Source organism: Lithobates pipiens, unplaced genomic scaffold (assembly GCF_037356315.1).
Source record: "Lithobates pipiens isolate NorthernLeopardFrog02 unplaced genomic scaffold, aLitPip1_a1.2 Scaffold_22, whole genome shotgun sequence".
Classification (NCBI taxonomy): Eukaryota; Metazoa; Chordata; class Amphibia; order Anura; family Ranidae; genus Lithobates; species Lithobates pipiens.
This window is the reverse complement of record NW_027507784.1, coordinates 290,178,942-290,196,481: the sequence shown is the minus strand read 5'-3', so window position 1 is coordinate 290,196,481 and position 17,540 is coordinate 290,178,942. Positions and strand designations below refer to the sequence as shown.

At 43.2% G+C, this 17,540-nt stretch overlaps 2 protein-coding genes across 2 annotated transcripts in view; one reads left to right on the top strand and one right to left on the bottom strand.

Moving 5' to 3' along the window:
* Positions 1–17,540, bottom strand: part of LOC143924730 (uncharacterized) — a 49,603-nt gene that overhangs the window by 20,027 nt on the left and 12,036 nt on the right. The window lies entirely within an intron of this gene.
* LOC143925518 (chemerin-like receptor 1) lies at positions 10,597–12,685 on the top strand. Its single transcript, XM_077450012.1, has one exon. The coding sequence runs from the start codon at positions 10,616–10,618 to the stop codon at positions 11,696–11,698; it is 1,083 nt and encodes a 360-aa protein (XP_077306138.1). The 5' UTR covers positions 10,597–10,615; the 3' UTR covers positions 11,699–12,685.

The window sequence follows — 17,540 nt, the reverse complement described above, 5'->3', positions numbered from 1 at the left end:
ATTTAAGGAAAAAATATGTTGTTGTAATTCCTTTAAATTATTGGCTGGAGTTTGGCTTTAATTTGCTGGTTTTGTCAAAATTTTATCTAAATCTGGTAGTGCATCTATGACCACCCCCTCCTCAGATTGGCAATACTGCTGTCCAAAGGAGTCTTTGCTTTTTGTCATACAGAGGAGATACCCTAGGAAGTGGCCTAATCACCAGGTGAAAATAAAGGACATAAAGACTAAAAACAGAAACAAATACAGCCGCCACTTTTAATGATTGGTAAGCTGCAATATATCACATTTTTCTTTTGGGTCGCGGGAGGGACATCCTGGGACATCCTTGACTTTCCGGGGTTATATCTGAATGATGCCTGCAGCTACAGACATCATTCAGATATCGGCTTTTTCAGCCAGCGATTCCCTACACCATAAGAATGATTATAGCGGCTGTTCTGCCGCTTGATCGTTCTTACGGGCGGCCCCTCCCGCCGCCCTCCTGTGCTTCTGCAGACTCACCGGTGAGTCGGACACAGGATCCGCCGGCCCCGAATGATGATCATAGAGATTTCTGGTGGACCAGATGGTCGCCGGAGTCTCTATGATCATTTGGATGTTATGATGTCACGCCCGGCCTCTGCATTCAAAAAAACTGTGCCACCTCAGCTGGGAAGCCGTGATCGTTTTGTTTTTTATTTTATTTTTGGCTTCCCAGCCTAGAGGTGAGATGTGGGGTCTTATTGACCCCAGATCTCACTGTAAAGAAGTCGGATCATGCCATATTCCTATTACAAGGGATGTTTACATTCCTTGAAATAGGAATAAAAGTCATCACATTTACTTTTTTCTTAAAGTGTCAAACTAAAAAAATAAAAGTAAAATTAACAATGAAAAAAAAAATTAAAGCGCCCCTGTCCCCGTGAGCTCCTACCCAGAAGCAAATGCATACGTAAGTCCCGCCCACATATAAAAACGGTGTTCAAACCACACATGTGAAGTATCGCCACGAACGTTAGAGCGAGAGCAATAATTCTAGCCCTAGACCTCCTCTGTAACTCAAAACGTGTAACCAGTAAAAAAAATTAAAGCATCGCCTATGGGGATTTTTAAGTACCAAAGTTTGGCGCCATTCCACGAGCGCTTGCAATTTTGATGCGTGACATTTTGGGTATCTATTTACTCGGCGTATCTTCATTTTTCACATTATGCAAAAAAATTGGGCTAACTTTACAGTTTTTTTTTAAAGCATTAAAAATTGCTGTGCAAATACCATGCAAGATAAGTAATTGCAACGACCGCCATTGTATTCTCTAGGGTCTTTGCTAAAAAACACATATATAATGTTTGGGAGTTTTATGTAATTTTCTAGCAAAAAAAATTATGAATTTTACATGTAGGAGAGAAATGTCAGAATCGGCCTGGGTGTGAAGTGGTTAAAGCGGAGGTCCACCCTAAAGTGGACCTTCCGCTCATCGGAACCCTCCCCCCCTCCGGTGCCACAATCGGCACCTTTCAGGGGGGAGGGGGGTGCAGTTACCTGGATAATCCAGGTAACTGCACCCACTTCCGGGATAGCTCTCTGCGGAAAGGGGCGTAACTTACGCCCCTTTCCGCAAGTGCCTGCCCCTTCCCGCAAGTGCCCCGCTGCCTGCTGGGAAACACACAGATCCCAGAGGCAGCGGGGAGCGTCCTTATTGCGCAGCGCGATTCGCGCATGCGCAGTAGGGAACCGGGAAATGAAGCCGAAAGGCTCCATTTCCTGATTCCCATACCCAAGATGGCGGCGGCAGGACCCGACAGACGACCTAGAAATCGGCTTCGGGTGCCGACATCGCGGGCGCGCTGGACAGGTAAGTGTCATTATTTTAAAAGTCAGCAGCTGCAGTATTTGTAGCTGCTGGCTTTTAAAAAAAAAAAAAAAACGCGGAGTCCCGGTGGACTCCCGCTTTAAGGTATATCTTGGTGACCTGCCTTCAGACCTGCTTATTGGATAGTAAAGGAACAACAAGAGACTGATGAAGTCAACTCTCTGCTTACTTTGCTCTCTCTTTCTGTTAGTTTGTTTCTTTTCAATATACATTATATTGTCAAAAATATTGTGATGCCTGCCTTTACATGCACATGAACTTTAATGGCATCCCAGGCTTAGTCCGTAGAGTTCAATATTGAGTTGGCCCAACCTTTAAGCTATAACAGCTTCAACTCTTCTGGGAAGGCTGTCCACAAGGTTTAGGAGTGTGTCTATGGGAATATTTAACCATTCTTCTAGAAGAACATTGGTAAGGTCAGGTACTGATGTTGGACAAGAAGGCCTGGCTTACAGTCTCCGCTCGAATTCATCCCAAAGGAATTCCAGCGTGTTCAGGTCAGAACTCTGTGCAGGCCAGTCAAGTTCCTCCACCCCAAACTGCCTCATCCATGTCTTTATGGACCTTGCTTTGTGCACTGGTCCAAATCATTTAGTGGAGAGGGGGATTATGGTGTGGGGTTGTTTTTCAGGGGTTGGGCTTGGCCCCTTAGTTTCAGTAAAGGCAACTCTGAAACATACTAAGATATTTGGGCAATTTCATGCTCCCAACTTTGTGGGAACAGTTTGGAGATGGCCCCATCCTGATCCAATGTGGCTGCGCACCAGTGCCCAAACAAGGTCCATAAAGACATAGATGAGCAAGATTGTGGAACCTGACTGGCCTGAACAGAGTCCTGACCTCAACTCGATAGAACACCATGGGATGAATTAGAGCAGAGAATGCGATCCAGGTATTCCTGTCCAACATAAGTGCCTGACCTCACAAATGCACTTCTGGAAGAATGGTCAAAAATTTCCATAGACACACTCCTAAACCTTGTCAATAGCCTTTCTAGAAGAGTTATAGCTGTAAAAGGTGGGCCAGCTCAATATTGAAGCCTATGGACTTATACTGGAATGCCATTAAAGTTCATGTGCATTGTAACAATCTAGGGTGATTAAGCTCTAGTGGTGCATGCGAATTGAAGAAATCGAAGTCCCGACTGCATTTTCAAGGGCATGGCAGCCCATTTTTATTCAAAAGAAACAGAAAGTTCAAAAAAACAGCAGATTCCCTCGCAGGGGTATTCAGAATTTCAGTTCTGCTTCAGAACCAGCATTCAGCCTTCCTGGCTAAAACACAGCACTCCTGTTCAGGCCTTACACCTAATGCCCCGTACACACGATCAGAAATTCCGCCAGCAAAAGTCCAATGTGAGCTTTTGGTTAGAAATTCAGACCACGTGTATGCTCCATCGGACTTTTGCTGGCGGAATTTACAGATTTTTACATGTAGCAAAGAAATGTCAGAATTGGCTTGGGGGTCAAGTATATTACTGTTCCTGATAATTAGGTACAGCTGTCAATAATGATACAAGTGGTTTATTATTACAATAAGGCTGATTTACTAAGAAAAATGCGCCAATAGCTTAATTAATGCCCTAGCGTAAATCAGAGTGCACGGAAGGGATGCTTGTAGCTGTGGGGGCTCCAAGATAATAAATACATGAATGTGTGCAATTGCGCCCATAAATGTTAGTATTACATCTGAAGAGATGCTTTATTCCTGGTTTACTACACATCAGTAAAGCTAGGATCATGTGAATGGCCAGGATGGTCATGGGATTGGTGTTTGAAGCAATAACAACACTTCCTTCAAACCCAGTTACATTAATGTTTATTAGTAGGGGTTCGACTCGAACATTGGGTGTTCGCCCGTTCGCCAAACAGCGAACATTATGGGGCATTCGCGGAAAATGGGAAAAGCCCCATAATGCACTGTGAGATTGCAGTGCATTGGTGTATGATGATTGGCCAAAGAATGCACCTGACCTGCATGCTTTGGCCAATCACAGCACGCTCTGCTCAGAGAGATATAATTGGCAAAAGGCAATGTGCCTTTGGCCAATCATGGTTCAGGCGGACTAAGTCCACGCCCCACACTATTTAAGGCTGCTTACAGAGCGGCCATGTGTAGTGTTGTTGGTGTGGACAGATAGCTCTGGTTACATTGGCAGGTTATTCAGTTAGTGGCAGTTTATTTGATATAAACTGCATATACAATCAGTATAATATATATATATATATATATATATATATATATATATATATATATATATATACATATATATATATATATATATATATACTCTGCATTCAGTGTAGCCTATATCTACAATGCATTCTGTGGTTTACTGTTTCTAATACACTTCAGGCGGTGTATTAACCAATTGCCATCAAGCACACGGCGATATACGTCGGTACAATGGCACAGCTACGCAAATGGGTCCCCTTTAAATTGCGGGCTAGCGGGCGCCCGGCACGAGCCGTGCCAGCGGGTCCCGCGGACTCGATGTCTGCCGCTGGCCTGCGATTGTGACATGGAGGGGCAGAAGGGGGAGATACCTATGTAAACAAGGCATTTCCCTGTCATGTCACTCTGTCATGTTCTAGTGAGCCCATCCCTCCTACAGTTAGAACACACTGAGGGAACACATTTAACCCCTTGATCACCCCCTAGTGTTTAACCTCTTCCCTGCTAGTGACATTTACACAGTAATCAGTGCATTTTTATAGCACTGATCGCTGTATAAATGTCACTGGTCCTAAAATAGTGTCAAAAGTGTCCAATCTGTCTGCCGCAATGTTGCAGTCACCATAAAAATTGCAGATCGCTGCCATTACTAATAAAAAAATAATAATAATAAAAATGCCATAAATCTATCCCCTATTTTGTAGATTATATATCGGCCTAAACTGAGGAAGAAATACATTTTTTAATATATTTTTATGGGATATTTATTATAGCAAAAAATAAAGCTTTCTTTTCTAAATTGTCACTCTTTTTTTGACTATAGCGGAAAAAATTAAAACCGCAGAGGTGATCAAATGCCATCAAAAGAAAGCTCTATTTGTGAGAAAAAAATGGATGTAAATTTTGTTTGGGTGCAACGTCGCATGGCCACACAATTGTCAGTTAAAGTGAAGCAGTGCTGTATCGCAAAAAATGCTCTGGTCAGGAAAGAAGTAAATCCTTCCAGGGATGAAGTGGTTAATATATATATATATATATATATATATATATATATATATATATATATATATACTCTGCATTCAGTGTAGCCTATATCTACAGTGCATTTGGTGGTGTACTGTTTCTGATACACTTCGGGCGGTGTACACAGTATATCATACAGTGTGTACAGTTTCTACTACACTTCTGGGGTCTAATACAGTGCAGGAAGTGTACACAGTATCCAATACAGTGTAATGTGGTGTTGCAAAACAAAAAATACATCATGTCCGGAAGACCACCAAGGGGAGGCAGATGCTCACAGGCCACTAAAAGAGGGCAAGCAGTCTCTGTGTCTACAGTCAATATCGCGGACATACAGTAGTGCATCCTCTGCAGGTGTCCATGGGGCACGCTTGTCCTTTTTTGCTGCTGCTGGCCATGTTATTAAGCCACAACATGCAGAAGAGCTGGTGGGGTGGATAATGAAGCCATCCTCATCCTCCTCATCCTCTGTCACACAGACTCAAAGTAGTTTGCCTTCCAACGCAGCTGACAAAGCGGCCTATTCCACCGGCTCCTTGTCCACAGTCACTTCTTCCGTAGCCCCGCCATCATGCATGGAAGAGTCCCCAGAATTTTTTGACCACAGTGTCAGTTATATGCTGCTGGAGGATGTGCAGCAATTTGAAGGCTCCGATGTTGGTTCCCAGGTTGAGGAAGGGAGTAACATGACCCTAGAGAGAGGGGGTGCCACAGAAGGACAAGAAACTGACAGTCATGTTCCTCCAGCTGCAGCGTACTGCCAAGTTTGCTCCAGTGACAGGGAGGGAGGGGATGATGAGGTCACTGATTGTACTTGGGGGGGAGGAGGAGGCACAAATCCAATGAGGCAGGATGTCCTCTAGGGGTCAGTTTAAGGGCAGCCATCCTATTGCATCACACCGCAGAGCTCTGCAGGTGCAGGGCGCTGCTGACTCCCTGCTGACTTTTAAAAGTTCCTTGGTGTGGGCCTTTTCGACACGTGTGCAGCAGATCGCACTGTTGCTGTTTGCAACCTATGTCTGAAGTGGATCAAGCATGGACAGAACAGCAGCCGCTTAGGCACCACATGCTTCACCAGACATATGACGACCTGCATGCAGTCCGTTGGCAGCAGCACTTGAAAGACCCACATCAAAGAAAGAGGCAGACTTCTTCTTGCTCCTCATCTGGGATCTCCAACCCTACTATACCTCCAGTCCTCTCAAAAAACTGCACTGAGAGGAATGAAGGTATAGCAATAGGTGTCCCCAGTACTTGCAGCCAATCTGGTAGCAGTACACCACCAATTTATTTTAGCAGGCAAATTTCCCTACCCCAGTTGCTGAACCGTAAAAAGAAATTTAGTCCCAGCCATCCACATGCTCAGCGTCTAAATGCTAGCTTGGCCAAATTGCTAGCACTGCAACTGCTGCCTTTTCAGCTGGTAGACTCTGCCCCCTTTTGTGAATTTGTGGAATGTGCTGTACCCCGGTGGCAGGTTCCAAAACACCATTACTTTTCATGGAAGGCCATTCCGACTCTCTACCAGCATGTGAAAGGCAATGTTTTGGCCTCTTTGGGCAGAGCGGTCAGCAGTAAGGTTCATATTAGCGCTGACTCATGGTCCAGCAGGCATGGGCACGCACGTTACGTTTCCTTCACGGCTCACTGGGTAACTCTGCTGGCAGCTAGGAAGGATGCAGGACAGGCTCAGTGTTGTTGGAGCTTGTTCCACCACCACGCCTCCAACATGCTAGTGGTGATTCTGCCACAGCTCTCCCCCTCCTTTTCTTCCTCTATGGCCTCTTCTGCAGATTTGTCCTCTGAACCAGCGGTGCTCCATAAGCCTTCAAGGGTCTATGTAAGCAGTCAGGCTAAAAGAAGCCATGCGGTGCTTGAGTTGGTTTGCCTAAGGGACAGGAGCCACACTGGAGCAGAGATTCTATCAGCTCTACAGGGGCAGCCTCAGAGGTGGTTGACGCCATGCCAGCATCAGCCAGGAATAGTTGTTTGCGACAATGGCACCAACCTTCTCTCCGCCCTCTGACAGGGACACTTGACCCATGTTTCATGTTTGGCACACATCCTGAATTTGGTGGTGCAGCGGTTCTTGACCAGGTACCCAGGCTTACAAGATCTCCTGAGACAGGCAAGAAAAGTCTATGGTAATTTCCACCGGTCATACAATGCCAGTGCTCGGCTGGCTGACATTCAAAGGGAATGCAACCTGCCCACCAACCACCTCATTTGTGACATGCCCACCAGGTGGAACTCAACATTGGCAATGCTGCAGCGGCTGCACACACAGCAGAGGGCCATCTATGAGTACCTGTGCGAGTATGGCACTAGGACAGGGTTGGGGGGAGCTTGGCTTCTTTTCACCACATCAGTGGCTACTGATCAAGAATGCATGCACTGTCCTGTCATCATTTGAGGAGGCCACAAGGATGGTGAGCAGCGGCATTGCATGCATTTGTGACACTGTCCCTCTAGTCCTCCTGCTGGAGCACACGCTTTGTGGAATCACGGACAGGGCACTTGTAGCAGAACAGCCGGAGGAAGAGGAGGACTTCCTTTCCTCTCAAGGCCCCCTTTATCCAGATACCATTCCTGCAGGCCCACCAAACACACTGGGAGAAGAGGAGGATTGCGTCAGCATGGATGTAGAGGATAAGGGATGGTTTTCAGTCCCCAGAAACCCAAGGAGTTGTACGTGGCTGGGAGGAGGTAGTTACAGATAATGTGATCCTTATGCCTCATACACACGATCAAACAATCTGGTGGAAAATTCCGGCAAACTCAAGTCCACCGGACAATCCCCCCGTGTGTGGGCTCCGGCTGACTTTTTTTACCCAAAAGTCCAGCAGACTATGAAAGTACTTTTACACTCCAATCGCATTTCGGTGGACAATACGGCCGTGTGTGTGCCAGTCCGCCGTACTTTTGAAATGAACATACTTTTCCCGCCCGGAGAAAAGTCCGCTCAATATATGCGCGTCTCCAGGTAGCCGGGACCAGCGAAGGAGGCGTCACTGGCCCCGTCACCTGGTATGGACTTAAAGGGGAATCCCTACTCTGAAAAATCGGCGTGGGAGTCCCCCCAGGTCCATATCAGACCCTTATCCGAGCACGCTACCCGGCCGGCCAGGAAAGGGGGTGGGGACGAGCGAGCCCGCATGCCCTCAACATGGGGGGTTGCCTTGGGGAAGGGGGAGCCGCGCGCAGACCCCGACAACCAATGGCCAAGGTTGTCAGGAAAAGGCCCTTGTCCTCATCAACAGTCCACCAGACTAAGTCTGCTACGTGTGTACGCGGCATTAGTGACCCAGAGGACTCAGAAACGAATGCCTCTGCAAACTTACGCTGCATGGCCTCCCTGATTCTGCAAAGCCTGCAAAAGGACACTAAGATTTGTGGTATCAAGAAGAGGGATCATTACTGGCTGGCAACTCTTCTTGATCCATGTTACAAGGGTAAGGTTGAAGAACTCATCCTGCCTTTGCAGAGGGAGCAAAGGATGAAACATCTTCAGGAGGCCTTGAAGAAAGGTTGTGCGATGCATTTCCAGACCCTGTGAGGTTACCAATTGCTGGTGCTGGACAGCGTGTTGCTGAGGCTTCATTCAGAGAAAATGCGGTGGAGAAGGTGGCCGGCTGACCGATGCCTTTAAACAATTTTTCAGTCCTCAGCGCCAAGGTCTGATCGGTTCAAGCAACCATCTCCATCATCTGCATTATATGGTGCAGGAATATCTAGGGGCAAGAGCAGACTTGGAGAACTTTCCAACAGAGCATCCACTGGATTACTGGGTCTTGAGGATGGACCACTTGCCAGAACTTGCTCAATATGCAATTGAGCTACTGGCCTGTCCTGCATGCAGCGTTCTTTCTGAATGCACATTCAGTGATGCTGAAGGGTTTGTAATGGATCAAAGAGTGCGCCTGTCCGCTGACTCTGTTGAGAGGCTCACAGTCATAAAAAGGAATCAGTCTTGGATCAGCAGCTATCATGCACCTGATGCTGATGTAACTGATTGAATTTGCTATGGATCTGGGATCCCTTGAAGACTGCCTATACTGACTATCCTATTCTTCCCGCAATGATGCTAGCTTCCAACAATAAATTTGGCTTAGGACACCCCCACCACCACCCAAAGCCCATTTTTTCTGCCCCTGTTTAACATGGGCATATAATAAAAAAATTTGATCTAACATTTCACAGCAGGGCCTGATCCTTTGACCAACAAGAATATCTGTGAGGGGTTGCAGTGTTGTGGCACCACCACCCAAGGCCCAATTTTTCTGCCCCTGTTTATCAGGGCATGTAATTTCAATTTTTGATCTAATATTTCACAGCAGGGCCCGTTCCTGTGCCCAACAAGAGTAACTGTGAGGGCTTACAGTGTTCTGATACCACCAACACCTAAGGCCCAGATTTTCTGCAGAGTATATAGGGCAGGCCTTATAGTATATATACTGCTGTTCAGAGAATATAGTTCCTGGGGGTTCCCTGTAATATCCATACCAGACCTGAAGAGCCTGGTATGAATTTTTGGGGGGACAACCACAACATTTGTTTTGGTATTTTTGGTATTTTTATCTATATTTCCGGGATCCGACGATACATTGCAGCCGTAAGTTTTAATTGATTTTTTTTTCCTTTAGAAATGTCCTTTTGCTGTGGCACTGTTAGAAACATGGAAAAGATGTGCTACTTTACAGGCATGCTAAGGTCAACCCCGGCACAATATTTAAAGGAATATTTCATTTTTACATTTTTTACATTTTTCCATTTTTCATTTTTCATAGGATAACTTCACGTGGTTGTAAAGGCTGAAGGTTTTTTACAATCATGAAGGTATAAAACATTCTCTGTAGTGCTCCCCTGACAGCCCTCTTAATACTCACCTTAAGCACCTTTCTCGATCCAGCGATGTGCATTATGCCACGTACACACGAGCGGACTTTCCGGCAAACTAGGTCCGATGGGATTAGTCCGTTGGAGAATCCAATCGTGTGTGGGCTAATCCGTTCGTTTTTCAGGAATAAAATTCGGCGGACCTAGAAATGGCAAATCTATCCGGCAGACTCAATTCCGACTGACTCAAATCGGGGAAACAGTTTGTCTGTGTGCTGGTCCAACGGACCAAATATGACGCAAGGGCAGCTATTGGCTACTGGCTATCCCGTTTATGTCATCACGTTCAAAATTAATGGACTTTTGAATGGACTTAGTCCGTTCGTGTGTGGCCAAGTCCGTTTGTTCGGAAAATCCATCGGAACTCTGCCAAAAGTCAGTCGGGAAGACCGTCAGACCTAGTTTGCTGGAAAGTCCGGCCGTGTTTACGCGGCATTAGAGACACGTCTTTCCCAGGACTCCCTCTCCTCATTGGCTGAGACAGCAGTGGCCACCATTGGCCGGTGAGCCAGAGCATGTAAGTATGACATGTTTGTTATTTTAAAAAAAATCCAAACCTGTAATGTTACTTTCAATTCTAGTAGCAATAATTATGAGATTTTGTATAAAATCTGTTGACATCCTTTTCCATTTTATTCATTTTCAGCTTCAACCCTTCAAGAGGAAAAATGTCTTTGTACAGCCTCTGTTATTCCACTGGAGAAATGATGGAACTTATGAAATATCAAGAAAAGTATTCTGCTACTCTTAATTATGTAAACTTTGTGCTAGCTATGGTGACCTGCGTCATAGGACTGATTGGCAATGCCATCGTCATCTTTTTCAACATATTCGTAATGAAGAAATATAAATCTAAAATCTGGTTCTTGAACCTGGCCATCACCGATTTTGTCTCTCTCCTCTTATTGCCTGTCCAAGCTTCTGCTGTATTACATGGTCAATGGCCTTTTGGAAAGCAGATTTGTAAGCTGTTTTTCTTTGTTACCTGTATTAATATGTATGCTAACATTTTCACTATTGTAGCCCTAAATCTCAATCGGGTTTTATCTGTGGCAAAGCCAATGTTTCATCGAAAGTTTATCTCGCAACGTGTTTCACGATGGACATGCATAATGATATGGATGATAACCATTTTCACCAGTCTTCCAATGTTGGTTTTAAGTGGGGAGTTTACATTTGGAGACAATAGTTTAAATTGTGCTAAAGACAATGATGATGGGACATTTGACCTTACATATAATTTAACTGAACCTCCAAGCTTAGAAAAAAATGTTTCCCTAGAAGTGTACAACAAGTTTCACTACTTTTTCAAGGAATGTTCAGCTGAAGAATGCTGCGGTGATGAAAACACTCTCACTAAGTGGAATAACATATTATTTTCAATACAGTGTTATAGTATTCCTCTCCTGGTGATTGCCTTTTTCATTCCATTCTGTGTTATATTATTTTCCAATATAACCATAGCTATACAGGCCCGAAAATCCCAGACTGTAAACACCCATCGGCTCTATCAAATAGTCATTACCATCATTATAGTGCACTTTGTTACATGCACACCGCTCATTGTAAGTCAAGTTATTGTTTTGATTGCTGTTAGAAATATGAATTTAATAGTTATGTTTAAAGTCATGACCTTCATCCCACTCCTCGTTACCTTTACCTATGCCAACTGCTCCTTGAACCCCGTAATGTACGTGCTAGTTGGCCGACAGGCAAGGGCTAGTTTTGCAGATTTCTTGAAGCGGAACTGAAGGATCAATACTCACATGTCCAATAGTTCCTCTGCAGGCACCTGCATCTTCCGGTGCAGGAAAACATCACTCCTGCACATGTGCAAGAGACCATCATTCCACCACTCAGGGACCAGCCGAGTGCTGTAAGCTGAGCTGCACATTCACATCTCAGTTTGCAGCACCTGACAAGATAGCAAGCAGGCAGGTAGGGGCATTATATTGCAGAACAGACATTGCATGTCTGTTCTGCAGTAAAGGCCTGTCTGCTTGCTGTTTGTTACATTAGAACTTAAGTTCTGTTTTAAGTAGCAAAGGCATGAGAAGCAGCTAAAAGAATATTTTTTAAGGCAAGCCTAACAAAAAAATTATATTTAGTTCTACATGACAAAATCATCCATTGTTTGGATGAAACCCCTTGTCACATGTTCATCAGGTGGCTGAACAGAACTCATTGCCAGAGACTGAGAAATATAATACATTTTTGGTTGGTTCAACCCACCTACATTTGCTTAATGCTTTTGGACACAAAAACTTACATTTACTGTATATTTTATTTATCAATAACCATAGAGGATATAGTTCAAGTGTGTATGTACCCAATGCCCTAACAAACCTAAAGATTACGTTGTAAAATTAGCAGTGATATATTCAATGTTTTCTACATAGCCTGAGCAAAGCTTTTGCTGAGATCCAGCAGGTCCATTCACTATAGACTACTTGCAGAAACCTACAATGGGCAGATACTGGTGACGTCAAATCAAGATCCAAGCCGGCCAACATACACAAGGAGAGAGAGCAACAGTGATCAATCCTTATTACAGGAAACTCCGAGACGCAATTTGCAGGAGAGTTTTTAATGCTCGATAATGGAAAAAATGCACAAAGGACACCATTAGGCCGGATTACAGCTTTCAAACTAAATACTACTTTGTACTATAAAAGATAGAAAAAAGTTTTGGTTTAGACCTTCTTTAGCTTAACTGAATGTGAAAGTGATCTAAATAAAACCGCTCTTCTTTACTGTCTTGAGTGCTGCTGTTATATCTCATTGTTGTCTCAGTTACTGATTATCAACTTTTAAAGAGTCCCAGTCGTCAGACTATTCAACAAAAATCTTCCTATAAGATTATATGTGCATTTAACATTTTATATACATAATATTCACCTGTAAAAGCCTTCCTGTAGACATGTGTGTATGTAGACATACAAAACTCCTGAGACCGCTGCTGTGTGCCACCATCTTGGATGTGATGTCAGCTGCCATAGCAGAGTCAGAGCTGTCATTCAAGTGGCACTCTATAGTATCCAGTAGGTAGGTTGATAAACAGTGCTAAACCAGTCCTTCCTCAATCTATAGATACACCATAGTGTATTTATAATCTTCACAGAGTCCTTCACAACTCCACTAACTGTGTATAGCACCTTCATCAAGGGGTACATAGAGCAGTTTACCAGATATATAGATCTTAAAGTGGACCTTCAGTAATTTTTTCAACTTTCCATCTATTAAATCTTCTACCCTTGTTGTTTTAACTTTGGATAGTAAAACATTTTTTTCTGCAAGTAAATACCTTATACAGACCACTTCCTGTTTCCTTTCTGGTAAAAAGCCTAGGCTTATGACATCATGCACAGTTCTCTCTCTCGCTCTCACTCTCATGAGAGTTTTGCAGGAAGGGGGGGGGGGTGAGTAATAAGAGGGCCAATCAGAGCTGTAGAGTGTGTCTCTGTAAATCCAGGAAGTTAACAGGCAGCAGCTTTAGATGTCCACAGTTAAAATGGATGCAACCAGACTCAGTGAAGAAAGATTTCTGCAGCATATTTGGCAAGTACAGAATCACAGTATATATATAAAATAATATGCAAAGTGGTTGGAGGGAAGCTTCAGCATGGCAAAGATGTTTTTATTACAAATGATGGGAGCAGACTGCAGTTCCTTTTTAAAGTGGAGTTCCGCCCCAAAAAAAAAAAAAAGTTAGCAGCTACAAATACTGCAGCTTTTAAAATAAGGACACTTACCTGTCCAGGGCACCTGCGAAGTCCTCACCTGAAGCCAATCTGTCCCTAGGCTCCCGGGTGCAGGCGCCGGCATTTTCAGTAAGGGAATCGGGAAGTGAAGCTTTGCTGCTTTACAGCCTGGTTCCCTACTGCACATGCGCGAGTCGTGCTGTACATTCTGAGTGGTCCCTACTGTCTCCTGGGACCTGTGTGTCTCCCAGAAGGCAGCAGGGAGGGGGGTGGAGGAGGGGCCGGACATGGCGTAGATCACCACAGATATTGTGTCAATCTTTCGCCAGAAGTGGGAGAAAATACCTGTATTAGAAAGGTATCTGCTCCCCTCCGAAAGGTGCCAACTGTGACACCGGAGGGGGGGAGGAATCCGGATAGCGGAAGCTCCATTTTTGGGTGGAACCTAAAGTTTATAGGAGGTCAAACAGAGCTTCACATCTAGAGTCAATAGAAAATAGTAGATGCTCTCTGTGCACTAAGGACCACACAATCAGACTATGGGGGTTATTTACTACCGGAAAATACACTTTGCACTGCAAGTGCACTTGGAAGTTAAGTCGCTGTAGATCCGAGGGGGACATGCAAGGAAAATAAAAAAACAGCATTTTAACTTACACATGATTGAATAAAATCAGCAGAGCTTCCACTCATTTCAGATCTACCCTTTAGATTTAGAGCGACTGCACTTCCAAGTGCACTTGCCGTGCAAAGTGGATTTGCCTTTTCGTAAATAACCCCCAAAGTTCTGTTTATGCTAAATGGATGTTCAGATGCCATAAACTAGAACCCCATAAAGCAGGATTTAGCACTACAAATCCTTTTTCTGTACTATTTTCTTTGACATTCTTTAAGCATATTATTAAGTTCAAGGAAAGCAAGGCACAGTTTGGGTTGGTTTGCTTGGGATTTGGGTTTGCACTGAAATGATGCTGATGTAGATTTGGTGTGAACATTCTTTCTTGTTGTTTTTTCAAATTCTTTATTTACATTTTTTTTTTTTTATCAAGAACATAGGTATGATCATAACATGCCATAAACATAAACACAGCTTCCAGAAAACATGAATACATTATTCAACCTAATTTCGGTCAATGTATTTTACGAAAGGCAAATTAATTTTGCACTGCAAGTGCACTTGGAAGTGCAGTCACTGTAAATCTGAGGGGTAGATATTAAATGAAAGGAAGCTCTGCTGATTTTCTCATCCAATCATGTGAAAGTTAAAATGCTGTTTTTTATTTTCCTTGCATTTCCCCTTCGGATCCACAGCGACTGCACTTCCAAGTGCACTTTCAGTGCAATTTCAAGTGCACTTTGCACTTGTAGTTCAAAATGAATTTGCCTTTCATAAATAACCCCCAATGAATCCTAGATAAGTTATTAAGGTAAGTAATAAATGTGTCAACATCCAAGTCTTTTACTTTTCCAACAGTCTAACAGAAATCTATTAAGTAGGGATGAGCCGAACACCCCTCAGTTCGGTTCGCACCAGAACATGCGAACAGGCAAAAATTTTAAGTGACCGTGCGAACATAAAAAATTAAAAGTGCTCATTTTAAAGGCTTATATGCAAGTTATTGCCATAAAAAGTGTTTGGGGACCCGGGTACTGCCACAGGAGACGTGTATCGCAAAAAAAGTATCGCAAAAAAACAACTGTTTTTAAAACAACTGTTTTTAAAACAACCGCTTTTTCAGGACTAGTAATTTTAATAATGCATGAAGTGAAACAAAAGAAAAATATTACTTTAAATATCGTGCCGGGGGGTCCCCTTAGTCTGCCTGTAAAGTGGCGCATCTGTATAATGTGTTGAACAATGCCACAGCAAAATTACATTTCTAAAGGAAAAAATGTCATTTAAACTTTCTCATGGCTGTAATGTATTGACGGCTCTCCCGGCAATATAGATGAAAATTCAATGAAAAAAATGGTATGGGTCTGGTATGGATTTTAAGGGGAACTCCACGTCAAAAATTAAAAAAAAAAACAGCATGGGGCCCACCCAAAATCCATACCAGGCCCTTTGGGTCTGGCATTGATTTTAAGGGGGACGCCAAGCCAAAATTTAAAAACAAATTGGCGTGGGGTCCCTCCCGAAATCCATACCAGACCCTTATCCATGCAAGCAGCCTGGCAGGCCAGGAAGGTGGGTTGAGCGAGCGCCCCCCCCCATCCTGAACAATACCAGGCCACTTGCCCTCAACATGGGGAGGGTGCTTTGAGGTCCCCCTAATAAAGTAATGTTGAATAGGACAAGGGCCTCATCCCCACAACTCTGGTCTGGTGGTTGTGGGGGTCTGTGGGTGGGGGGCTTATTGAAATCTGGAAGCTCCCTTTAACAAGGGGGCCCCCAGATCCCACCCCCCATGTGAATAGGTAGGGCTACATTGTACAATAGCCAGTTTTTGACAATTCCTTTATTCAAAAATAAGAAGTGTCCTGTGATGTACACCCATCATCAATCACGCCGCTTGACAAATATTTAAAAAAAATGAAAAAACTCTGCCTCCATGGGACGCCTCCCAGTGACTGCTGTCTTTTGGCTGTGACAGCTGTTATATAGGCAAAGGCGGGGCCAATCGGATGACCCCGTCCCTCTGATGTCAGATGACGTCATAAGGGACGGGGTCACTCGGTTACTGCACGGTATGGCCTCGTCCTTTTACAAATATAAGCATTTTCAGGAAATGGGGAATTGGGGAAAAAAAATAAAAAATATAGATAAGAGAACCTTCACATAAAAGACCTCAAAAGAAAAACATGTAGAGCACCAGAACATATTTAAGTTTTAACTGTATATTTGATATCCTCTATTTTATATTTATATAAATGTGTATTTCTGTTTTCCTTTCTTGGAAATTTTGAGTGGATTATATTATCTTTGATAGGATATCAACTAGGTCTTAAATGTGTATGTATAAGGAGGAAAAAACTTTTTTGTATTTGTATTTTTAATTTTGATTGTTCACATTTTATACGTAATCTGCTTTGATAATAAATAGAGATAATCTCTCTTGAACATATCGGTTGTTTTTTACAACTCCTTTTATGCCTAAAAAGTCCAATTGAACCCACATTTTTCTTTTGAGGTCTTTTATGTGAAGGTTCTCTTATCTATATATATTTTATTTTTTTTCCCAATTCCCCATTTCCTGAAAATGCTTATATTTGTAAAGTGATAACCAGGATGTGGCATTTGTTTAATTTTTTTTAGTGTATCCACAGACACCACCCTGTGATAGATGCACACCTCTATTCATTTAACCACTTGACCACTGGGCACTTAAACACCCTTAATAACCAGACCAATTTTCAGCTTTCGGTGCTCTCGCATTTTGAATGACAATTACTCAGTCATGCAACACTGGACCTATATGAAATTTTTGTCCTTTTTTTCACACAAATAGAGCTTTCTTTTGGTGGTATTTAATCACCGCTGGGTTTTTTATTTTTTGTGCTATAAAAGAAAAAATACCGAAAATTCTGTAAAAAAATGAATTTTTCTTTGTTTCTGTTAGAAAATTTAGCAGATTAGTAATTTTTTCTTCATAAATTTTGGCCAAAATTTATACCACTACATATCTTTGGTAAAAATAAGTACAAATTGGTGGATATTATTTGGTCTTTGTGAAAGTTATAGAGTCCACAAGCTATGGTGCCAATATCTGAAAATTGATCACACCTGAAGTACTGACGGCCTATTTCAATTCTTGAGACCCTAACATGCCAGAAAAGTACAAATACCCCCCAAATGACCCCTTTTTGGAAAGAAGACATTCCAAGGTATTTAGCATGATGAGTTTTTTGAAGTTGTCATTTTTTCCCACAATTCTTTGCAAAATCAAGATTC